This window comes from Atractosteus spatula, chromosome 1, assembly GCF_055471065.1.
Source record: "Atractosteus spatula isolate fAtrSpa1 chromosome 1, fAtrSpa1.hap1, whole genome shotgun sequence".
Classification (NCBI taxonomy): Eukaryota; Metazoa; Chordata; class Actinopteri; order Semionotiformes; family Lepisosteidae; genus Atractosteus; species Atractosteus spatula.
In genome coordinates, this window is record NC_142706.1 from 60618835 (window position 1) to 60644988 (window position 26154).

Genomic DNA, 26154 nt, shown 5'->3' on the forward strand with positions numbered 1-26154 from the left:
TCTCTGCTCTCACCTCCTCCTCTCTCTCCTCATATTCTCCTCTCTCCTGTCCTCCTCTCTCTGTCCCTGCTGGAGGTCTGTCACCCCAGCTCTCCTCTCTCCTGCGCTCTGCTGCAGTGCTGTACTGTAACTCTGTGAGGTGCCACCTGGGCGTCTGTGGCTCTGTTTGCCAAGAGAGTGGAGAGTGTTGCAGTCATCTCTCCCACGCCGGCCTCCGTCCCACGGTCCTGCCCCTCTGTGACACTGGGCACCTAGTTGGTGTGGAACGAACACGAGCAGGTGGGCAGTTAGTGCCGTTATGTGGAAAGCGGCACACGCGTGCTAGAGACACACGAGTGCTCGGACCATGAGAAGACATGAGGGGTTGCGACGAGGGGAGGCCGTTGGGGTCGTCTGGCTGGTTGTGTTGTGTTGTGTTTGGCTTGGTTTGGTTGTTCGAGGGTCTCGCGGTGCTGTTTCCTGAAAGAGCCATGAGAAACGGCTCCAACTGCACGCGTGTGGGTCCGTGTAAAGAATTGCCTCCCGTTTTCCATCCCAAATCCACCTGCTCGGAATCTCCTCTTGTGACTGAAGGACATCATTTCATTGCTGAGTTCTGGGCGTTGGCTTTGTCAAAATCTGGGTGCGTTTCAAACCCAGCACCAACTCTGCTTTTCAGGAGAGGGATTCGGTTTCTCCCAGCCCTTGCCTGCTTGTGACATTCCTGGGATTGTTCTGACCGCTCTTTCTCCTACACTTTCCATGGCAGTAAACTTCTTGTGTGGTGGCCAAAAACTGAACCCCCGTTTTTTAACTTAAAGTCTAAATATTTTTGCTGCTCTTGAAGTGAGTTTTTTTCATTTAAAATCCTATAGATGAATAGATCTGTATGTATTTATCCACTTCCCTCAGTGGACAGCCCCTCTCCCCATATTAAGACAAATCCCTTAGATCACAAAACTCTGGGGCACATCTGGAAACAACTGGCAATCAGGCTAGGGCAGGTTAATTCCAGCTGCTGCAGAGCGGATGTGGTCAGCAGGTGGTGTTGAGGAAGGGCGTGATGGAATATGTCTTCCTTTTGTGTTGCAGTAATGTTCTGTACTTACTAAGCATTTGAACTGTATTGGTCAGTCTGTGGGCAACAAGGTGGCGCAGTAGTCAGCACTGCTGCCTCGCACCGCTGGGGCCCTAGGGTCAATTCCGGACCTGAGGCGCTGTCTGTGTGGAGTTTGCATGTTCTCCCCATGTTTGTGTGGGTTTACTCTGGGTGATATGATTTCCTCCCACGGTTCAAAGACATACGAGTAGGTCAACTGGCCCTGGTGTGAGTGTGAGTTTGTTTGCCCTGTGATGGACTGGTGTCCCGTCCAGGGTGTAGCCTGCCTTGCCTCCATTGCCTGCTGGGATAGGCTCCAGTTCCCCTGTGACCCTGAACTGGATGAAGCGGTTAGAAAATGGATGGATGGAAGGATGGTCTGTGTCTACAGGAGCTCCTTTTATCTGAATGCAACTGGCCTCGCCAATCATGCTTCTTCTGCTGAGACAGTGTATCAGGGCGTTCCTCCTCATCCTCATCCTGTTACTTGCTGTCTTCCCTAGTTTCTCTTTGATGCTTTGCTCCCCTCCCCTCTCTCTTCCTCTGTTTCTCTCCCTGCAGTTCTGCATGTAGACAGGAAAGATAAGGGCAGCGGATATGAAAGTGAATTGAAATATATATCCAGCTAGATTATACTTTGGTGTATTTTGCTCTTGAAGGCACCAATCAGCCTCCTGGTGTACTCTGTGTGCACCAGGGTTATATTGGTCTAATCCACCAAAAAATGAATACACAAGTCACTGTCTCTTTAAATAACCCCCCCCCCCAACACACACACACCCATCACCCAGCATTCCCATGGAAACACATCTTATTCTGGTTTTAATATACGAGGTCATTTAGTGTTTCCTTGTAAAACAGTGCATAATGTATGGACGCTGCTTACATTCCTGCGCTGCTTTATCGATCTTCATTTAATGAAAGTTAATTATAGCAATCATTTAATTAATAGAATCCTATCTCAGTTTATCGCCCCCCTCTCTCTTCCTATTAATAAAAATGACCACTCTGTCACCAGCATCTATCATCCAGCCATGGGGCGCTGGGCTACAGTGCAGAGAGGGGTGAATGTGTGAGTGTTAAGATTGTGTCATAGGCATTGCGACTCTACCTGCATGTCTGCTTGTAAAAGAGTGATTTGACAAATATGTGCATTTGTATGTGCGTGCCTGTTGTCCCCATGCTGTGTAGGTGTATTGTCTGTGCAGGTTGCATGTCTCAGTGCATGTGTTGGGGGGCTGTATAGATGGCAGGATAAGCACACAAAACCATGCAGCCTTCTCTCTAACACATGTGTAAATAGCCCCCTATCACTAATACCTCCATCAGCTTGCCTGTCAGACAGGGGGCACAGCACAGAGTCTCTCACACCTCCTTTTAAAAAGCTTATAAAGCTATTTAGGTGTCCTCCCCTCCAGCTATATAGGATTTCTCTCTAGGCACCAGTTTGACAGGAACACTGAGCATGTCATGTGGATGTGCATGGTGTAGTAGCACTCTGTACATGAAACTATACAAAATGAAGCATCACAAATACTGCTTTAAAACCTAAGCTTGTTTTTCAGCATGATCTCTGAATTTTTGAAGCACACATTTATACTAGTTAAGATGTTTTTGTTGACTGTTGAATTACAGTGTGCCAACACCCATGCCTGGTTGCTGTCAGACCGCAGACTGTTCTCCAGGGTTGAGTCATGTACCTTTCTGCTCCGCAACCGGTCTGTCAGCGTTAACTGAGCGGTTCTAGAGCACTTCCCTCCACCTGTGGTGCACTGGCTCCCTCTGGTGTTCATAAGGAGGTATTTAAAAAGCGCAATCATCGCTGCTGTGCGGGCATCGCCGGTGTAAGAAAAACAACACTGAAGCATATAGTGAGATCTGTTTTCACCAAGTGAGTGCATAACACTTCATGAAAAGGTACAACTTGCACTTACATTAAGCCCGTAGCAGTGTCTATGACTAGAGGTCTTCAAAAACCACTGTAACTCTGGTCCAGCTTTGTCTGCACAAGAGCTACAGTATACCACAGCCAGCTTTTGTTTGAAAACCACTTTTTGGAAACCTGCCATATAGAACAACAGTGGAGGGCACACTCCACTGAATACTTGCAGTGGCATACGATAAAAATCACAGCGAAGTCCCAGGGTCAGCTGAAGAGAGGTGGTGCATGCACTGGGCACTGCAAAACCACCGACAGTAAGTAAATGGTGCCAGACTTTCATACACGGTGCCATCCTCTAGAGCGCAAAAAATAAGAATGGCAACAGCATAAATAAATGAATAACAAAATTAATAACGAGCTTACAAAAGCAGTTTATTTTCCAAAACCCCATTCTTGGTATAAATGACATTTCTTTAGCAAGATAGTGTTTGACAGAATGAACAGAAGTCCCCAGCTGAGCTGTGAAAAAAAAAATACACAAAACATAGCTTCTTTTTTTTTTGGCAAACATCATTCCTTTAGTGTAACAGCACCAAAGGCTTACATTTAAAAAAGATCGCTCCCCTAGCTGCACACCAGGCCCAGCTAACATGTGGTAATTTAAAAACACAACAGAAAAACTGGGAGGATCAATTCTCACTCGATTGCATTTCAAGATCTTTTCATTCGTTTTTCCCATTAACCCAATAAATACTTTTATTGAACTCAATGAAATTCTGTATGTCCTCATGTAAATAAGGCAACATACTCTAAAGAGACTGCAGGGAACAGTTTGTTACGGCTTGTTAAACAGAGCTCTCCAAAGCTGCCGTTTCCCCCCCTGCTACAGTATACCGATATATGCATATATACTGAGCCTCCTTTTATAATACATATGAAGTGCAATCTTTTGTCTATGGCTGGTAGTTAGAGTGGGGAGCTGCATCAGCACATGAACTGCAGAGAAACAAGTGCAGCTTCACTCCCCAAAGGTTGGATTTAGGATCTTTCCTGAGATTTAGTGCATGTGTAGGTGCTACTGTTAACAGAATGGGGAAGAGCATTTTAGCATGTTTGTTCCCTTCAACAAAAAAAAATGGAGTAATTAAAACTTGAAACATCTTGAAATGGAATAATTAAGACAGAGAAACACAACTGACAGTAACCGGCTGGCTGCATCCTATGACCTCTGAATTGTGCTCTGGAAGAATAGAAAAAAAACCTACATTTGGAAAAAACGAGACCCACACACTGATTGCATGATAGTGGTCTCTAGGTGCTCTCACACAGTCTCCCTGCTCTGCATGCTGGCGCTAACAGAAGGACATGTCTGAGGACTGTATTGTCCTGTATTGCAGAGGACAGCTGGGGTTTGCTCCTCTCATAGGAGCGCTGGCTGCATCGTAATAAAAAAAAGAAAAGAGAGATTGTGAATCCATGACCTAACTGGTAGTAGTATTGGTTTTTTTTATTTGGTTGAGTTGTTTTATTTATAGCATGTTCTTTTTGGAGCCTGTGTATGAATTTGAAGTGACTTTTGTGAGCTTTTGATTTAAAGCAAAATGCTGAAGACATCCAAGTCATGAATGCACAAAGCTCAATGAGAGATGCCCAGTGGAGGCTATGGCTGAATTCCTCCCCTGACAACTGTTAAGCCCAGGGCGGTGTCCCCATTGTACATTCTTCTCCCACAGGAAGATGGCATCCCTGTTTTTACTGCTCCTGTTGGAGACAAGTCTTTTATGGAATCAAAGAGGTGTTTGTTTGTGTGACCACTACAGGTCCTCACAAACTGAGTTAATCCACAGAAAAATGGATCCCGCTAATTTCCTTAGTCCTTAATTCTTAGTGGCATAACACAGAGATGCATCAAGGGGCCTTCAATACCCTGCATAGATATAGGTTGTGACCTCTGACCTCTGGCCCACTGCCCAACGTTGAGGCATAAACAATCTCTCCAAGCATCTGAAAAGCAGGAACCAAGAACCAAATACAGCTAAACACACAATGCAATACAATGTTAATCGTATGCATTTATAGAGTATTGTATGTATCCTGTGCTTTAAGTGCTTTAAATGGCCAGACAGGAATGGGGTTGCTGTTACATTGTGTCCTGGAAAAAATAAGCACAGTCTATCCATTTAGTGCACCTCTCTGGTAATCGAGAGTAGAAAGGTGGGATATGTTTTGGATTGCAGGGATGGCTGAGTTACATGGATGAATCTCAAGACACAGCAGCAGAAGTTTGGAGGAAGAGGAAGACAGCTGTTCGGACAGAAGAATGGCTTCCACTCATTTTTAGCATCCAACCTCATTAACAAAACGACACAACAGAATGCTACGTTTGGCACAGACAGTGTTACCCAATCCGCAGCACAGTCTGTAGTTGTGCTGCTGATTGGAAAAAGGTGCTGTAGAGGAACAGGGACACTAGCAGGGTAAGAGTCCTCACTCTCTCCCTGGCAGGCTAGTCAAACAGGAGGGTGAATACAAAAACCATAAACAAAGACAAAAAATATATATAATTGTGTGTATACATACCATAAAAAACATAAAAAGAATAAGAAAATGAAAATAACATTTTTTTTTAAAAAAGAAAAAAACAATACAAAAGTGATTATTATGTTCTGTTTGGTTGGCTTATTGGTTTTTAGAAAGTTTTGTTTTTAGGCAGCATTTTAGTGCCCCCTGCTGGTTTCTTGCATCACTGCAACCTGGAGAGGATAATGGCAGTAAGGCATCCTCTGCCATCTATTTGCCTCACCTTTTTGGCAGTTTTTTTTAAAAACATTTTCTTAAATATAAATGAGAAAAAAGAGTTGTCTCTCCTTATCTAAGGAGCCAGAATTTCTTTCTCTCCCTCATTCTCTATCTCTCCCATTCAGCCATCCATGAGGTGCTCTCTGTTTCATTCTATCTCCCTGTCATTGTCTGTGATGTGCGACTGGGTCTCCAGGCAGGGAGTGTTTAACGGGTGGTCCAATCTCTTCTCCTGCCCTGACTCTGGGATGGCCAAGGAGGGGCTGCAGGGAAGGGGATGGGGGCAGTGCCCCAGTCTGTGCGGAATATGAGACGGGATGGGAGGAGAGGGCTTTGGGGTTTTGGGGACGAGGGACGTGAGGTGATTACTGTGCTCGTCCCACAAGGTTCTTCCTGGCGGCCTCTCTGCTGGACGGCTGTCCCCGTGCCTCCCCCTCGCTGTCCCACTCCCGCTCCTCCTCCTCCTCCCTCTCTCCTCTGAGGCCCTCATCTTCCTCCTCGTCCTCGTCAGGGGGATCCGTTCCACTCTCGGCCCCCTCCTCCTCCTGTCGCTCCTGCTTGACCGTGGCAGGGGGGCAGACGGGAGGAGTGCTTTCGCTGTCCTCTTGCTGTTTGTCCTCAAAGGCTTCCGGGTTCTCCAGCATCTCCCGGATCAGCGGCGGCATGGGGCCGGGGATCTCCATCTTCAGAGTGATGGCACGCTCCGCTCCTGCAGGCAGAGAGAGAGAACACAGGTTTTAGAGCTGTGTACTGTACATCAGTCCTGCACTCTCTGTGTGCTGTACTGGAATGTCTATTTGCTCCATTCGGTGTCTCTCTGTTGTACCGCAGTGTAGCGTGTACTGTGGCACACTGCCATACGGCTGCACTGTACTGACCTTTGGTGCTGATCCCACGAAGGTCAGTGATCTTCATCAGCATGCGAGGGAACATGTGTGGTTTGTTGGGGCGCCGGCGACGAGCATACAGCTTCAGGGCCTCCAGCAGTGGCTCCTGCAGCCGGTCCACCTTCTGGGGCTCCTCCAGGTCCATACGATCTGAGCAACGCGCAGAGACCCGGTCACACTCACAGACAGAGATGCAGCAAGAGTCACGGCCACATGCTCAAAGTGAGACACAACATGCCACAATCACACAAACACACAGCCAGACACACACCCCCGCAAACTCCAAGCTGTGGATTACCTCCACAGATGAGGCAGATGGCACTGAGCAGGCCGGTCTCAGTGTCGTCCATCTCCAGGGGCAGCAGCTGGCCAGCGAAAGCAAACACCAGGTCGGTGAGTGGCCCGAATCCGGCGTTGTGCATCTGTGTGCGATTCAGCGTCAGCCCATCTGAGAAGGTCATGGTGTCCTGCTCTGGCGTGTAGCGAGTACAAATCCGCAGCATCTGAGAGGAAGAGTGAGGCACACACTTTCAAGATGGCTGACTGTCACGGTCACTGTCACAAATCCACCACAGCAACAGAGGAGGGGTGTAGAAGAAAAGGAGAGAGGACAGAGAAGGAGTGGGACAGAGAGAGGGAAAGATAAAGGAAAAGGCACACAGACTATTTTCTTAATAACATCTTTTTACATCATTTTCTTATGATGATTCTGCTTCAGAAGGACAGAGGCTGGCTGTTGTTAAGAAAGGCAGTCTGTGACTATGACTCTGAAGATATGGAGTTTATAACAACAGTCTGGGAGGGATGACAACAACCAAGTTCAATCAGACTCAGCTGTCAGTAATTTGCAATGACTCAAGATGTCTTTTCCTCTCCTGAAACACTAGAAATACTGTACATGATCCCGATCCCTTCTCTCCCTCACATATTTCTTTTTGCATTCCACCTCCACCCCATCTCCACCTTGGTCACTCCTCACTTTGCAAGAGGATCCTAGACTCCTCGTCCTATTGCCAGGAGGTTAGCCCTCAGACAAGCGGGTTATGCCAAATGTTGACTAAACACTTATTAAATCCTTTCAGTACACTTAATTTCTGGGTGTTGTTATTCCCACTGAAATAACAAAACCAAACCCGAGATGACACCTTCAGATAAATTATACTGTTCAACTGTTCATGCAGTCAGATCATCGGCAGCAATAGTGAACAATTGATCGTTATTACATTTTACTGTACACGGACATAAACCGCTAGTTTTCTTCGTGCCAAATGTGTAGTGCTAAATTTACAAATTAACTTCTTACAATTTCATGGCGGTTCTGAATTCCTGTTCTGTCCTGTCAAAGTATTCTATTGAACACAGTCATATGGGGAACCTGTCTATAATTGGCTGAACTCAAACTTTTGGCCATTTTAGTAAAAATATGTTATTCGGCCTTAGTACATGAACCAGTCCCTTTTTCAGAATGTTTCTACCATAAAATCGGTTCAGTGGTTTTCAGGAATCAACTGTATTCTAAGCACTAGGACTGTCTGGACTACCTGCAATTCATATGGTCTTGGGCTATGGCTGCAGTACTGCTCTTCACCACTGGGTGTAAGTGTAGCCACAGTATAGGGCAGTAAGTGAAAGAGCCAAACAGTGGAAAGAAGTACAGGAGTATGGAAGATTACATCATTTTCTTACATTTAATTTTCCAGGCATGTGCAAAGCTTCTGTCTTCACTTAAGGGGGACAGAAATGGGGTAAAAAGGTTGGTGGGTACGCGTTTGATTAGGACAATATGGTCTGAGAGGGACAGAAAGACGCAGTAACAGAGACAGGGAAGAGAGGGAGAGTGACAGAGGTAGACTGTGATGGAGAGAGGGGTAGAGAGAGTGGGCGTACCAAGATGTCAAGGCAGGCAGCCTTGAGCAGAGTGATCTGGTCAGCAATGGTGAGTGTGGTGAATCCTGGCAGTCTCTTGGCAAACTCCACGATCTTGATGATGCACTTGGTGGACAGTTCACTGAACTTATCCCACAGCCCCAGGTCTAGCTGCACCCGGTGATCAGCACTGGAGTTCTGACAGAGAGAGAGAAAGAGTGAGACACATGCAGACATGAAGACTGCACACAGAAAGGTGTGTGACCCAGGACAGAAGTGCATTCGTGTCTATATGTATTCAGCGGCCCTGTAACTGTGTGCTGTCCTTGTGCAATATCAGTGACGCACTGAAGCACTATAAGTTACTTCACCTGCATTTGCTCCATCATTTTGATGACATGTGAAGACAAGGTCCCATTGTCAGCCAACAATAGTTCAACCCTGTACATTTTGGCAAATTGCGTCAGATAAAAGCTACTTGTTAATTACTGATCAACTGTGTTACAAGTGTGTGGTAGTGTGAATTACTCACAGTGGTGTATTTGCCCAGTTGGCACAGCGAGGGGAAGGTCTCCTGATGAGCCTTGCTGACTTTACTGACCAGCTCCTCCAGCTCTGAGCTCAGCTCATAGCTCTCCGGCACCACTACCTCCTCCTTCACATCCTTCTTCTTCTTGTTGCGGTCATTCCGTACAGCTGAGAGAGAAAAGTAGAACGGAATGAGTGAGAGTGGAAGGACTGGGAGCAGTGAAAGAGAGGAGAGACTGACGTCCGTGTGAGGTGTACAAGTGTGGTTTTTGAAGTTCTTTTACCCCCCTTTACTCTTGTACCTCTCTTCCTCTCCTGTTTGCCAAGTTTGCCAAGAGACTGCCAGGATTCGCATCCATCCCTGTCACTGCTCCTGTTTCTTTCAATCTTCTTCCTCATCACACTACGCTACATTTTCTTTCTCTTCGTGCCTCACCTTTTCCCCATGTCTCTTTTTGTATTCTTCCGCAGTTACCTCTCCTTCTCACTTCACCTTGCTCTTAATTCCTCCCTTTCCTTCTCCTTGACACTCCTACCTAGTCAGAAGCAGAGGCTGCAGGAAATACGTCCCCTGAGCCCCCCCCCCCTCCTTTCTCCCCTCCTCCCCCTCTTTCCTTCCTCTCAGGATATCCAGTAATAGCAGAGGCACAATGCTCTTCTTGCAATCAGGACCCCAGCGGCTCTCTCCTGGATATGCACACAGAGTCCCTTCAGTGCACTGCCTGACCCATGTGAACTGGATCCTATCCTTGCTTTAAGACTTTCATCCGAACACTGTGGTATACACATCACTAAGGCCAATCTTACACAGATCTACTGTCGTATGTCAGGGTAGAAGTATAGTAAACCAAGCTGAAAAAGTATAAAGGATAGAGAAGTAAGGTAAAGATCCAAGCTATGGAAAAGGAAATACATGCTAAGTTGTGATGACACCACGATAAAACTGCAAAAGTGCCACAGGACGGGCAGAAATGAGAGACCAAAAGAAAGAACAGAGAGAGGGAGGAAAAATCAGAAAATGTGACTCAGTGGTAACAAGCACAGTACACTGTGGTCCCGAAATAGGCCTTTATGATCTTCTAGATTCCACTTAACCCTCAATAAAGTCCTTTCCACCCACAGGCTGCTGATACAGCACAGCTCTGAGGTGACAGCAGCTGCCTTGACTACCCAGCCAAAATATGACCTGTCCATTTTATCGTTTTTCTTTTCTGACTTTGAAAATAAACAGGCAATAAAAGTGGCTGAAAGGTCTAAAAATACACAAAAAAATACTTCTGGTTTGTTTTTAGGGTTTTCAAAAAACAAAAAATACACCCTCTGATTATACATTACTGTGCTGCTTTACATAATAACCTGAAACTGTATATCTCAGTGGAGTTACTGACCAAGATGGTAACAAAGTGGATGGTAGGTCAGGGATAGAATGACATATTTAAAAATACACTGAGCTCTAACTTTTCTTTTCTATGGGGCTTGAGAGTGGCTCAAGCAGTAAAGGTCCCTTGTTCAAAGAACAGATCAGGCCCTGGAGTCCAGAGTTCACGGAATCAGATTTGTTCTGCACGCACAGTTAGCCGTGACTGGGATTTCCCAGGCGGGAGCACTCAGGTGGGTCTGAGGCTGCCCAGCTCTCCAGTAGCTCATCACGAAGCAGAGACCCCTCTGGTTTCTCGAGCACCTGTGCTCTTGCAGTATTTGTGCTGCAGGGCTCCGAGTGTAAAGAGTAGCAGATGATGATAGTGCATGTTTCAGCGAGTCCATATTTCCTTTCCTGCCTTGGTGCATGGGCCATAGCTGTGAGCTTCTTTCATTAACAACTAATAAATGGAAAAATATAGGATATAAAAATAAATATAATTTGTGGGCCTAGATATTTAATTGACAGGTTTAAAATAAAATCAATTTCTGGGTTTCTGCGACACTTACCAGGATCTTTCAGAATATGTATTTAATGCAAATATATTATGAGTAATAAGAATCTTTATACATCAGTGGGTGTTGACCTTAGTCTTTCAAAGATGTGTAATAATTTTAAGTAACAAAGTCCTGTTGTGTAACTAGTGTTTCCGATTACTGCTGCAGAATCTACGGTATACAGTATCTACTTCTTTTAAAAGGCGTGACTTAGGCTCAATGTGTTTCAACAAAATTTTAAAATATGACATGTGCAAGTGTTAATTTACCTTTTTGTTGTTCTGTTTTGTCAGGTGCACAATACTGAAATACTATCACAGAGCTTTTTATCTGGGTTGTGTTTGCAAATCGATGTTTGAGTAATTGATATATGGAAGAATAAACTATGGTCAGTATTTTGCAAAGTTCATATTCATCTGTATGAGTAGCAGGAGCAGTGCTTACAATGAAGGACAAGTTTTGCAGTAGTTCCAGTAAAGGGTTTAATACCAGGAAGTTACCAGTTCAAGTCCCAGATCTGCCACTGACACTGTGCTGTCCTGACCAAAATACTGAACCACCCTGTGCACTGTCCTTCAGGTGAGATGTACAAGAGATGAACTGATTATGTGTCAGCAACTGCTTTGAATACGATCCGCAAAATTATTCTTTTGATTTTTTAAATGATAATTTTAATATTATCTATCCATCCATTTTCTAAGCTCTTCTTCCAATTCAGGGTCATGGGGGACCCGGAACCTATCCCAGCACCCAACTGGCACAAGGCTGGGTACAACCTGGACAGACACCAATCCATCTCAAGGCACACACATTCAGAGACACACTGACACCAGGTCCAGTTTACGCCAATGTTAATTGATCTACCAGTATGTCCTTGGAAACCAGGGCACCCGGAAGAAACCCAGGTGATATTATTATTATTATTATTATTATTATTATTATTGTTGTTGTTGTTGTTGTTGTTGTTGTTGTTGTTTTTATCATTATTATTAAAGAAGACAGTGAAGGCGGTGGCATATAGGCAAGATTATTACAGCTAAATCACAAACTATGCAGGGAAAACAGAGCTGAGGAAATCATAACTCAGCGTTCCTAAAAATTCTGCTTTTCTGCGAGGACGACTGACGTTTCCGAGCAATACAGGAAACAGCCGGTCGGGTTTTGAAACAGTGTTTATTGAGACTGGTGTCACAATCCCTCCCACCCCTACGCATTTCCTCCGATTCTGCTGTCTCATACTGGGGGAGTGCGGAGCAGAACTGCCACCGCTTTTGGAGATCGGAGCTAACAGACTGGGAAAGATGGGGAGGGTGTGTAGAGGGCTAGTGGTTAAAGGTGAAAGACTTTTAGACTAGGCCTAAAAGATTCAAGTGCTCCAACACTCACTCATCTATTTGAGTGCTAAGCCCCAGGAATGGCACTGAACATTCTTCTTAAAAATAGCCTTACCAGAAACTTGGTGTTGCCTCGGCAACGCGCATGTCTGCTCTTGCTCAGGTATTACTTTGGCACAGGTAACCTAGCAAGTTTCTGGCCACGGACACTCACCTTCCTTGGACATGCCGACCTCGAAGCACTTCTGGAGCCGGCAGTACTGGCAGCGGTTGCGTGTGACCTTGTTGATCTGACAGTTCTTGTCCCGGTGGCAGGTGTAGACCATGTTCTTCTGGATACTCCGTCTGAAGAAGCCCTGGAACAGGAAGACAGAGCGCCGCTTAGACAGATGAGAGAACGAGATACAGAGGAAAAAGGAACTTCACTGTCCACGAAACACTGTCTACTCATCTGCAGAGTTACCCCGTGTCATGCACTGACAGTCCAGTACCCCCCTTTAAATTTCTTGCACTCCAAAGTCTATCTCCACTATTCCCAGGACTTACAATGGTAATATTGGAGGCAAAACTTTTTTCAGTTTGCCCTGAGATGCTCAGTCTAACTCCAGTATTGTTTGTTCTACATGTATTTTGCATCTGTCTCCATTACGTCCAGTTAGTCCTCAGTACTCTAGTGCTCCCTGTCTCTGTCTAATACTCTTATGTACATGTGCCATATTCCCTATCCTCAACATCTCCATTCTGTTTACTGTATTCCCAGTCTATGGGCAGTATTCCCAGACTCACCTTGCAGCCCTCGCAAGAGCTGACCCCATAATGGTACCCAGAGGACTTGTCCTGGCACACAAAGCAGGGCTTGTAGACACGGGGAGGGGGGGGTGGCGAGGGTGAGCTGGGCACCATCTCCTCTGAACTGGTACTCTGAGTCTCCACCGCTGCACAGAGCCAGAAAGGGGACAGTTATTAACCAGGCAGCATCCAGACCACGAACGAAATGCTACCATGATGCAGATGCCAGTATAAAGCTGGTATTGTGTGAAAGACCTTTCCGATTGGACTGTGTTTTATTTGTACCTCTTCCTTTACAATGATAATCCATTTCCATTATTTTGTAACTTGCAAACATTCGTAACTTTGCAAGTAATGAAAACTTCTCTCTTTTTTCCATAATGAATGCCAAAACCCTCTTATCCACCCTCCTATTTCCCATTCCTTGCCTTTTCTCCCTCTTCTGTTTGCTGACTGTTCCCTCCTCCTGAAACCCTTATCCCCTCTCTGGGTTCTCTCTCCTCCCTCTCACACTCTGTCCTGGAGTGAATATTTGGGAGCTGTGAAACCCCAGTCTGTGTTGAGGTCGACCTGGGCTTGGCTGCATTGCTGCTATTCTTAAATGCACACACTCACACAGAGGATACAGTCCAAAAATACAGAAGGAACTTTGTTCACTTTGCAAACAAAATCAATAAAAAAAGCCAGATTAAAACCTATTTGTCTTCATACCCGTTGTACATAGCAGCCACAAAAAAAAATAAAATGATTTTGCTTAAGAAAGAAAACTCAGTGTGAAACACCAAATTATCATTTTATGAAAATGTGCCTCTGAAATAATAGCATGACTGAGATGTATGCATTATGAAGGAAAAGAGTCTCAGTACTGCATAATTTCAAAAAGGTTAGAAGACATCATGGAATTTTGCGACTGAGGGAAGCTAGGTGCTTCAGTAGTTCAGGAGAAAGGCTTGTCAATTGGAGGTTTGTTTGTGCTGCGTGTCACCCTAAGCAGGCAGGTACAAGACAGAGCATGGGAGACAGTTCTCTGTACATCATGAGAGTTTAAGGAATTATCTTCCGATCCTTTCTGCAGATACTAGTTTCTCCTGTGTGTTGCGAGAACTGTTCCAGGTTCTGAGACTGAAAAAAGTCAGTCAGTCTTCCTGGAGCTTTTACCTTTCATGCATTAAGTGTAAGAAGGACAAACACATCAAAGGCAAACACCAGCTTTGTATTGTTGTTTTGCCCCAGTGGTGTTCTGCTTTTGTGGACAGAAGGTGCTTACATTAGGCTAAGATCACCAGGCACCGCCTGACAGATACAGATTGACAGAAGGGCTTGTCAATCAGTGGAATTCACCTCCCTGCTTGCTGATTTGTGAGTAAGGAGGGGGTTCTTGGATGCAAATATTTGGAGAGATCAGGGGAAGGTAGGAATGCTGATTGACAAAGAAGAGAAAGAGAAGACAAACAATTAGACAATTGCTGATAATATAGCCCAATAGCTCATCTGATAAGACAGACAACTGAGCTCTTAATGGAATCTCCATCATTGCCCCAGGCAGCTTCCTTCTTTCTCTTTCCCCCTCTCTCTGTTTTCCTCCTCCCCCCTAGTTTGGCTTCCTCATTCCATACCTGGGCTGTTTCACATCACCTCGCTGACTTCTTTATCAGCCTCCATTCTCAACACATCGTTTCCAGCATCTTCACAAACACTACACTACCCAGCTACTGAATATGCCTGTCCGATTACTTTCACAAAATGCGCAGCACACAAAAAGATACATGCTTTGAACATGTTCCATTTTTACAAAATGCCTTCCCCGCCCCACGATTCCTCTGGCATTTTCAATCCCTTGATCTCCCGTCCCGTTTACCTGTGTACCTATTTCTCATGATGTGATTTGTGTGATAAATGGCAAAAATGATCCATTAAAACAGTAGGCACAATATACCTAACATACTCATCCCACTGGCTAACATGCCCACCCAATTAGACAACATTTACCTTTCACACACATTTCTACACACATGGACACATACACACAGGCCCCACAGAACCTCTTTCAACTCTCACCCCAGCCCCCACCCCTTTCTCTTGTTTCCTGGCCCTAAATTCCTCAGTGCAGCCCTGCCAGGTTTTAATAGAGGCCCAGGCTCGTAAGGTGGCCTGTAAAGCCGGTCCCAGAGCTGGGAAAGGAGGCCCCAGTCCGGCTGCTTTGCTCTTTATTGGCACCCAGGCACCTCGGGCAGCTATTCACCCCGCCAGCTGCAGCCCGGACACCCAGCCCGTAAAAAAAATAAAAATAAAATAGAAGCAGGGGGGTTAAAACTTTACTGCCCTCTTCTCTCCCTCACTAGGAACCCTGCCCCCCCCCCCCCCCCCACGAATACCCCAGGGCGAGACAAAACACAGTCTGCACCTCCCACCACATACTCCACAGTCATCCTCTATGTCCCTCACAGCCTCCAGACTGTGAGATGGCTGTTAACAATGGGGAGGGGGGCTTCAAAAAGCAGTTCAGGAATAAAGGTAATATCATATAAAGAGAGGGAGAGAGAGAGACAAAGAAAGAGAGAGGGAGTGAGGAGGACAAAAGTTGCTTTTTACTGCTAGAACTTTAAACGGTGGCCTGCGCTTTGTCTGGCAGCACTGGCTATCATTTTATTATTAGAAGGAGGATTAGAACCACTACTGCTAATAATAGTCATCATTGCAACGTGATGTGTAATATGGTAACACTTCAAAATTAAATCATACAAACACACTCAAATATATTTACATGTCAAAACTGAACTAAAAGCTGCAGAACAATGGAGAAGTCGTGTTCTGTTTGTGCTATGACAACAATGGTCTTGATGGAAGAGGAGGGAAATGCTGAAATTCGTTTGAAAGGGGGGAACTGTATCTGCTGGCAACATTAGAACAGGAGAGACTGGAGGGGAAAATCCAGGGAGAGACAAAGGTGGGGAAAGACAATGCCAGAGAGATTCAGAGAGACAATAACACAATTTATCAACATCCATCGACACCTTGGACTGGACCCTCACTTAATACACAGCTCCTTCCATCCTCCTCCCCTCCAAAACACCATCAGAATGTCAATCAGCACTTAAGCAGGATACTAAATGAAGCTGGTAATTAATCCTTTTATCCCTCACCCCACTCCCACTCAGCACTATTTAGAAAACAAAGTTCTTAGAAACCCAAGGCCTTCCCCTTATCAGTTCCAAAGCCTGGGTCTCAATTTGCGTTACAATTCCCAGCCAGGAGTGGGGGAAAGGGGAGTGAATGTGGCTTTGGTGTGTGGCAGGGTGTTATCAGTGTTGCTGCTCATTTCCTGCTAAGTATCGGTTTACTCCTAATCCCGTCTCTCAATGGCTTCTGTACAGGAGTAACACAGTTATAGTGCCCTGGACTAATCCCTCTGTCAAGCGCAGCAGGGACTCTCTGCTGACACATGTCAGTCTCTTGCGCTCTTGTCCCCATGTTGAGTGTCAATTTAGCACAGTGTTCAGTCTGTCAGAGTGTCTGCATTAACTCATCCATCTTGCTCTCTCAGACAGAGCAGTGTTAACATACTGTGGTATACACTCTTTCAGTGAACCTCTTGGTGTGTTTACTAACCCATCCATCTCTCTCAGTGTTGTATTAATGTATTGGAGCACCTTGCTGACCCAGATCCAGATCTATGATTCTTGTATCTCGATTTGCTCACTGGTACCTAGGTGTCATGCACGTTTCCAGTGCTCCTATTTGCAAATCAAACCATTACAGTACACACCCACAGAAGACTCATGTTGTGTTGTAACAATGTAGGAGGAACTGTGACTCAATCGTGGATTTAGAATTATTTGCAAAAGACTGTTTTCAAGTTTATGTGTGCTCTGCATTACATGTATCCAGAGCTCTGTGCATCCTGTGAAGCAGGCACTAGCTCCCCAAGTCTCAACAGTATTTTATTTGGTTTGCAAATTGAGGTTCAGCTTTTCCTTGCTAACAAAGGACTCCAATGTGCTCTGGGGTATGTGTGTGGTCTGTGTGGTTATATAAGTTTGTGTGTATGTGTGCTCTGATTTGCAAAACCTGATGCGTTTTTGAGCACCAAAAAACGCACATTCGACAACAAAGGGAGTTTAGTCAGGAAGGCAAAGCGGGCTCGTAGTTTTAGCTGAGGGATAAGGAGAAGAGGAGGGAAGGCCATGTGGAAGTGCTGAAGGATGGCGAAAACTTTCAAAGGATGTAAACATTAATCTCTGCTACTTTGCCCAGTGGGACAACATTGCATTGAACCAGCAAATGTCAATTACAAGCTATTTTTATAAGCAAATAAGTAATGCTTGGCTTGTAATTGTAAACCAGCACTTCTGAAATGCACTACTGCTAACTGCCAAATGTAACCAAAACCAGCCTTACTGTGTCCACTGCCTGGCTGGCTGTCACACTTACTGCCAGACATATTTACTGACTGGCAAACGAATACACTGACTAACCGATGCGCATATTAACTAGTTGCCATCCTGGGCTCAGCAGTCCCAAGTTTCGTGGGTTCCTGTGCCCAGGTCAGTGTCTTGGAGTTTTGCTGGAGACACTATGTGATGCTCTAAATGTAGGTATGTGTACCTGTTGCGCAATGTAATGGCATGCCACATACAGGCGGCTGGCCCCCACTTCCCTGCCAACTTCCTCCTGCCTCATTCACTCTTCCTTCTCCCCTCTGCCAGCGTCATTGCCCATCAGCCAGTGGTTGCACAAGCACCCTTTCACAAACTGCATTTCTCCCTCTCCCTGCTTCCTCTGACTAGACCTGTTTTTCCATCAGATCTCTATGCAAATTCTACACTGCAGCTCTCTGCCATAGAGCCACGGGTTTCAAACTGGAATATGGAGAGCCCAGTGCATCCATTGAGCCAACATGCATAAGAGATCCAAAAACTTACAGAGGGTAAGCAGGCCACTGATGAAGGCTTAGGGGCTTTTTCAGCTCAAGTCCTTGTTCTGCCACTGAATCAATTTGTCCAGACTGACATCCTGAGTGAGTTACTCATTTCCTTGCACTTCACCTCTCATATGAGACATCGAATGGAGGTTCTGTTGTCAGTGACCCTGAAGCAGCATATGGTCATGTCATAGTATAGACATCCCCAGTGTCTATATGTCACCATTGATAAATGTGCCTGTAAAACAGCTTAGTATAATCAGAACACCAGTACTACATAACACACAACAGCTTTCACTCAACGTTAAGTACTGCGTTTATCAATGCAAATATCTCAGAGCATTTGTGTTGTGTCTGTAGGTTTTTCAGGCTCTTACTAAAATCAGCACTACTGTTATTTCCACTGCTTTCACCTGGGAGAATATGAGGGTGTGGACTATTTAACCTCTGGGTTAAATAAAAGAGACCCACATGTGCCCGAATTGTACTGTGGACAGGGCTGTAAATGTGTGGATTACAGAGGTTTTAGAACTGACACGGAGCAGAGAGTAGCTCCATTCAGCAGCTGTCTGTTAACTCATTACCTACGCCCCTGCCCCTCCAGCCCATAAAGAGGAGCAGCTCTTCCTGTCCAAATGAGGCTGTCTTTGAAAAGGAGCCTGTGATGAAACTGGGCTCCCGTCCAGGAGATGGGTCAATAAAAACACCAAACTGCACAGGGGCAGGGATTCCACCCGTAGGAATTTACACACCCCTGTCATAACCACACACATTTACACACACTCAGATCTAAATACAGTAAAGCCTTAGTTTAACAGACTAATAGGGGGGAAGGGTTGAAGTTATTACAGAATGTCCGTTAAATCACGAATTACAGTTTTTCACACCAAAACACAAATTATATGAGAATGATAAAAAAATATACACTTGCCTACTGGATCTTTTGACTTATTTTTGAACAATTGGTATCAGCACAATCAACGAAAATTGTTCATTTGCCTTTTTTATGATGAATATACAAGTTCTCTATTCATGTGTCATAAATATACCATATGAAATTTGCTAAAGCATACGAAACACAAACTGCCCCCATTGTAAGCAATTGGCCGACCCCTATAGGCCGCGATTAATATTCCTATGCAGTATTTATTATAACCTGTTTTATTATTTGTGCATTTTAATATTATTGTGGCAAAAGTGCAGAATTTCTGATTTTTTTATTTAAGAGAAAATTCCCCTTTTTTGTCTGTTAAATCTGTCACTTCAAAGCAAAGTCTGTTTAACCATGGGTTTACAGACAGAGAGACAAATCCTCACAGACCCATACTCGCACTTCAATCACAGACTTTATTCTTCCTCTCCACTCTTCTTCTGGGGGAGGGTGGGGAGGAAGGGGTAGGTGGGGTTCTGCTTTAAGGGCAGGTTGTTAAACCAGGATTGCCCCCTTATTCAGCAGCACACATACAAAACTGCCTTTCTTTTTTTACAGCAGCCCATAAACCCCAGTCTTTATTTTGATGAAGCCAAGTCAACATTTGGCCTCAACACTTTGCGCCCCCCTTCTGCACAACACCAGCCTGTCAACCAACACAGAGTTTCAAGGAGTCCTCCCTGCCTGGCTCCCTCCAAACTGATGCTTCTTCTACCGAATTAAAAACAGGGGTCGAAATGTTCCCAGACTCCCTCTTCTCACTGCACTAGGCCGTCTTCCTAAAAAAAAACGCCTTTACAAAGTTAATAATAGTACATCTTTGTGGAATTTTCATGTTGTCCATGTTCTTAATATTTCACCATACATCTCACTGCTTTCCCACACATTTATCATGATTTAGCCCTGCTTCCCTGCACTTTTTTTACACCCTGGTCTACCACAGTAAACGGATATAATGGTTTGGCACGCAGACCAGAGTGAAAGTGAAGTAAAAGCACAAAACAACACAGTGAAAGTGAAACCGACGTGCACAAAAGGAAAGGACACAGGTCTGTAAAGGAGGGATGAACCCTGCTAAAAGAAAGGAGATAATACATGGAAATTATAACCAAGGCAGAAGAAAGGCATGGCTAAAAAAGAAATGAGTCTGAATTCAAACAGCTGAGGCTCACTCGGAGGGTTCCAGGTTCTGCTGCTTGTTGTGGATTACATTAAACCCATATCCATCCATTCATTTTCCAACCACTTCTTCCAATCCAGGGATCCATCCAATCCTATCCCAGAAACTGGGAGATGTTTCCGGGATAAGTGGGATAAGGGATAACCCAGGAAAGTTCCAGAAAGCAATGAGCACGGGGCAGGGTACACCCTGGACAGGATACAGTCCATCGCAGTGCAGAATATATTTTTACTTATTTAAAAACAGGTTCTTTAATTTCTCAAGGTCACAGTTTAAGTCTGACATCTGCCCCAAACCTTAACCTCCTTCCACTCTGCCCTTCAGCTGAAAAGAACCTGGTGGAACAGGAATCACTGTTCCAGTTTAGCCCCAGACTCTGGAAACTGATTTAGATTAAAGCATAAATAATAATAATAATAATTGCTTACACTTATATAGCGCTTTTCTGGACACTCCACTCAAAGCGCTTTACAGGTAATGGGGACTCCCCTCCACCACCACCAGTGTGCAGCCCCACCTGGATGATGCGATGGCAGCCATAGTGACCAGTAGACTCACCACACACCAGCTCTCAGTGGGGAGGAGAGCAGAGTAATGAAGCCAGTTTGTACATGGGGATTATTAGGAGGCCATGATTGATAAAGGCTGATGGGAAATTTGGCCAGGACGCTGGGGTTACACCCCTACTCTTTTCGAGAGACGCCCTGGGATTTTTAATGACCACAGAGAGTCAGGACCTCGGTTTTACGTCTCATCCGAAGGACGGCGCCTGTTTACAGTATGGTGTCAGTATAAATGATTATACCTACTGTACATCTGTAATTACTGCTGCTCACGACAAACAACATCGCCCAACAGGAACCTGCGTAAAGAAGTGTTTATTAAAGAGGTAAGCATGAGACATTTTGGTTTAATTTGCCTGGCTGAGGGCCAACCACCAGGATACGGTAAAGAGAGAAATTGAAGACCCCCATATAGGGAGAGAATTTAATCTAGGAGCAGCTGCAAAGGTGGAGAAGGGATGGAGGGCGGAACTAGAAAAATCAACAAGAGCTCACAAGTTAGAGTAGCTGAAGTGAGTTGGACATTGGTTGGTCATCTCTACCAAAAGTTTCATTAAAAAATCCCAAATTTCAGCCACACGTACAGCTCCTGTGTTCTACTCTATCCTAGAAGCAACAGCCTGGATCTGACTTTCACGTCACAGTAAAGCTGTTTAGAATCTGCTGTTTAGATTTCGTTCCCTCTCTTCAGTCCTCCTGGCATAACGAGCCAGTTTATATCCACTCAGCGTCTCTCGTTCGGCCGCACTTCGCACTTCACAGGAACTCTTTCCCAAACCGCTTTTGAAAAAGAGCCCTCGGATAGCCAGGCTTCTCTCGAACCCGCGCTAAATTCAACGAGCCCGTCTCTCAGGTCACGGTCAGAAAGAATGGCTCTTCGCGACGGCCAGGCGCCACTTGCTTGTTGGGCTGCAATTGCTTCCTCCTCTCAGCAAATAGAAACCTCAAAAATCTCCTGCTGGCGTGGAAGTGGGCAGCCTGCGCTCAAACAGAGAAGTGAGTCTCCCTCTCAGAAGAAGAAAAAAACCACTTCCTCCAGCTGCTCTGCGACAGGAGCCACAGCAGTTTCACCAGAAACTCACTGGCAACATCCATGCCACACCAGCATCACAGGGCAGGTCCCCGCTCCCTCCCAGAAGGCACAGCAGAGGGCTAGATTACATCCTGTGACTTGGTTTCTTACTTTCATTCCTGCATTTTGATTCTCTCTGTTGTATTAAGTTTCTCTTTGTCACCACATTTCTTGTACTTCAGGATCAGGGTGCATCTGGGTAGGGGAGCAGCTTGGAAGCTGTTCACCCACAATTGCTAAAATTGAATGCCCTACACTCTCCAAACCACAGGTACAGTCAGCACCTCTTCAATTATGTTTTTAGCTTCATACTTCATGCTTCATACCAGCTCTTGATCTTCCTAAAATCAGTGGTTGAATACCAGTGAGCAGTCTGACACATACAGTTATGAATTCAACTAGGGAAACCAATTCCTTCTGTTCAAAATAATTTTAAAAAATCCACAATAATTAGATTAGTGCAGCTGCTCCAGTTGGGAGCCTAAAGTATCTACAAAAATAGTGTTGATTCAAGGAAGTGCCTTTAAGTGCCACATAATTGGTGGAAAAAATTAACTTTGGGAAACAACAGCAATAGAAATTGTTTAGGAGAAGGATCAAAGGAATGATGGCAGGCAAGGGGCAACATGGAAAAGATTCAATATCTATTTTATTTTTGCTAAAGATGGAGACGCAGAGTTGTACAACAGGCGTACATCTGGTGTGACCCTGCGGTGGCGCCCCCAGTTCTATCCAGGCTGTGACTGCAGGCTGTGTGCGGGGGATCTGCCTGATGGGTCAGGACTGCCTTCCAGAGCACTCAGCAGCCAGAGGGAGAAGACAGAAAATCTCAAAAATAAGCTACTGTTCCTCTATGAGTTATCTAGAGTATGGGATTAAAGAGTTTTCTGACAACCTGCAAAAAGTATTTATGTTGTACTGAATCTCCTGAGGCTTTAAAAAGGGAGCTCCTGGATCATTCAGCTAATGACAACTGGACACATGAGAAGGGTCAAACAGTGTACACCTGCTCTCATCAGGAAATTAAGTTCAGAGAGCAGCACAAAGTGATAATTTGATTTTTCAGATTGGTTTTCAGATTGGTTTCAGAAGGCTATTAAAATTACAGACTTGGGTATCAGTCACTACGTCTTCACTAGATTTTAATTTAGAAAACATAATTCATTAGACTCTGGGTTTAGGATTTTTTTAAGTAGAGTAGTAGTAGAGACCTTGGCAAGACATATTCATTATTTCCTTGTTTTTTAGTCATCAGGTTATTCTAATCATTTTATCATGTGAAAACTCCTTTCAGAATCAAAACATTTTGTGGACAAAAAATATGGTGAAGGTGTGTAGAATTCCAGATTCTTATGGATATATTCTCCATGTTCATTCCCAGGTGAAGCGTTTTCACTTCATTTCCCCACACCCAGCACTGATCCATCAGCACCAGCACTAGTGCTGCATCTCAATGTGTATTCCTCTTTCCAGTCAGGGTCAGTCTGGCCCCCTCTCCCACAAAACACACTACGTAATCATATCATGTTTTTGTGAAGCTTTGCATGTTCATACCTGTCAGAGCTTCAGTAAGCAACAGGCAGCGGATAAGTCAAACGAGCACAAGAGAGGAGGAAGGCAGTCAGTCCACAAAGCCATCCGCATTACCAGGCCGCACCACAAAAACTGCTCATTTCTCATCTTAAGCAAAGGACAATATCCTTCCAGAGCTTACCACATCAAACTCTTCACGATATTTGTGCAGGTTTCTCATGATTTTATCAATCTTGTATTATGCATTCACTTTTTGCATCCTACTCCCCCCCTAGTTTCTAGCATTCTGTGCTTTGCCATATTTTTAATGTAATTTCACTCTCCTTTTACCATGGTATACTATGGTAAACAACAAGAAATTTAATCCAGGGAAAAGGTGCAGGATGAGAACCCGTGGCTCCAGACAGGATTGTGCTGTACTATTGTTATCTCCACTGGCAGACAGAACTCTGGCACTGACTTCTGCGGTCTCAGGACAAGGTGTAGTGCTGGGGGTGTCTAGAACAGCTGGGCTCTGTGGCTTTAAGGATCCATTTCAAAAAAACAATCTGTCAAAAATGTGCTGTATCTGATTCAGAGGGAGGGGGGGAGGGGGGAGAGTGTAAATTAGAAGCAGGTATCCAGAGTTTGTGCCTTTGAAGTGGGAGTCTGGCACCCAGCAGCACACAGAGAACCATTCACAAGCCGAGCGCAGTGGGAGAGTACACACACACCTCTGTGCCGCCACACACTCCTGGACAAATCTGTTTCTTACATACATGGCTGGATACAGGATGTTACACTCTGCCTGATTAAATAATGGCCACCATATTTAATGGCCAGACATTTACACAAAACATCAACAAATAGAAGAGTGTTAAAAAGGTAAAGAACAATTATTTTTTCCCCAGCACAGTAACGCAGAGTAGATTGTCAATTGAAGTATCCTGCAAAAAAAGAGAATCCAGTGTAATCTACATTTGATCACTGCTTCCAACACTGTACTGCTGCGCTCTAATAACATTTATGTTGGGTAGCCAGTATGTCAGCTTTCTAAACTGTCAGATGATAGAGTTACACTACTAAACCCATTGTGCAACTAAGGTTATCACTCCCCTGTACACTGTAGACTTTTCAAAATGGAATTTTATTTACAATGAAATAATACTTTTCTCAGCCAACAACTAAGCAGAAAAAAAGTGTTATTCTGCATGTGAGATGGTCTCAGCTCAGCTCAGCTCAAGTGAAGGTAGACATCCTACTGTCTGAGATAACTGATACTCAGCCAGATCCAAACTGATGTACTACAGTACTACCCTGAACCCAGTTTCAGGGTCAGGGGCCAGTTATCATCTCTAATCACAGCTAGGGAGATAAACAGTCTATAATACCGATGAAGACATACGCATTACCATGCAGAAAAGAGCAGAAAGGCTCCAAAGCCGAAACGTTGTGTTTCCTTTCTTCTCTTTTCAGCATGGAATAAACCTTTACTTGTTCCTTTGCAGCCCAGGCATGCTGACGCAGCTACCCACCTGAACTACTTCATACCCATTGCCCTGTACTTGAAATATGTTTACTCAGTTGCACACCTTTGCTGCTACTTGCTAGAGTGAATCAGCCTTCAGTAATCTTAAAAGAGACATCACTGACAAATGAACTCAGTTTGATTAATAAAGTAATAACTTCATTCCAAGCACAGGGTGCCAATACGTTTGTCTTAAACTGTCCATGGTATTGAAATGCTGAACACTAGCACTTCACTACCCAATTTAACTTGATATTCTTTACAGCTCCGTTTGTCATTTGTGCTGCTGGTCCAAGCTATAAATTCCTCATTACAACACAGAGGTGAATTCCAGCAGAAAATGGAGCAAATTTCGCCTCTCCTCCCAGACCCTGTGGATACCAGCCCAATCGGCAGAAGAGGTCTTGAAAACCAGTAAATACACAGCAGTTTACAACCTCTCCAAACAGAGCCTGTGTACGTGAAAGTGCAGAGAGGAGCGCAGGCTGGATTTGTAAAAGCAAAAAAGATTTGCCTTGTTTACCTTCCCTCTAAGATACTTTTACTAATTTACTAAATCAAATGTCAGTGGCAAAAAATAAACTTTAAAAGGTCTTCAAGTCTGTAACCAGTGAATTGGTTAATATTCTAGCTTCTAGAGACTAAGATGTTAGGGTGGTCAATGCCCTGGGATTGCCTCAGCATACTTATATACGTTCCTCCTAACTCACATGATGTACGGTGGTAGATAAACTTGAACTATAAATCTGGTGAAAGAGTCTGAAATTCTCAATTAGAAAATGTTACTTAGCAATAAACATGCATGAAAACAATGAAGAAATCCTAGCATGTCTTGCACCAGAGAGCTACACATGCATTCAGCCAATTGGTCAATCAGTTTGTACTTCAAAGAATATGTTTCAGAGTGAGTAATGGATTAATCTACAACTGGGAATTGGAAAGGACACATCAAAGCAGTCAAATAGAGCTTCTAATAAATTTCTCAACCTTTTTGAAACATTGGTTGAAGCCCAGTAAAGCCTTACAAACCACCAGAGTTGAGCCCAATACATTTCAATCCTTAAAAGACACTTATGCAGCCACAATATTATTAGATTATAGTACGGTATGTTAACCAAAGATAAATAGGCAATGCTATAAAAACAGAAAAACAAAAATGGAACAAGTGCCAACTGGGAAATCAACCCTGATCAGCCGTTACATCAGAGACTAATATTGCTGTGGCTGCTGCCTCTCTAAACTGGATTTTGCATATTCAAAATCGCAAGGTCAACACCAGTACCTCAGGGCATATTTTTCTTCCCCAAAGGAAAGGGATATGGGTCTCATTTTCCTGCTAATTTAGATATTCTTTTACTAAAACCAGT

At 44.5% G+C, this 26154-nt stretch overlaps 1 protein-coding gene across 2 annotated transcripts in view; it reads right to left on the reverse strand.

Annotated features, from left to right (window-relative positions):
- Positions 1–3373: 3373 nt before the first annotated feature.
- rarga (retinoic acid receptor gamma a) overlaps positions 3374–26154 on the reverse strand; it is a 57655-nt gene continuing 34874 nt past the window's right edge. For both annotated transcript variants that reach the window (XM_088913759.1, XM_088913767.1), the window contains 7 exons: positions 13078–13226; positions 12506–12647; positions 9045–9208; positions 8534–8710; positions 6945–7149; positions 6638–6796; positions 3374–6468 (listed from right to left, as the gene is read on the reverse strand). In XM_088913759.1, coding sequence (XP_088769885.1) covers positions 6125–6468; positions 6638–6796; positions 6945–7149; positions 8534–8710; positions 9045–9208; positions 12506–12647; positions 13078–13226 — 1340 coding nt within the window. In that variant the 3' untranslated portion in view covers positions 3374–6124. The remainder of the gene's footprint in view (positions 6469–6637; positions 6797–6944; positions 7150–8533; positions 8711–9044; positions 9209–12505; positions 12648–13077; positions 13227–26154) is intronic.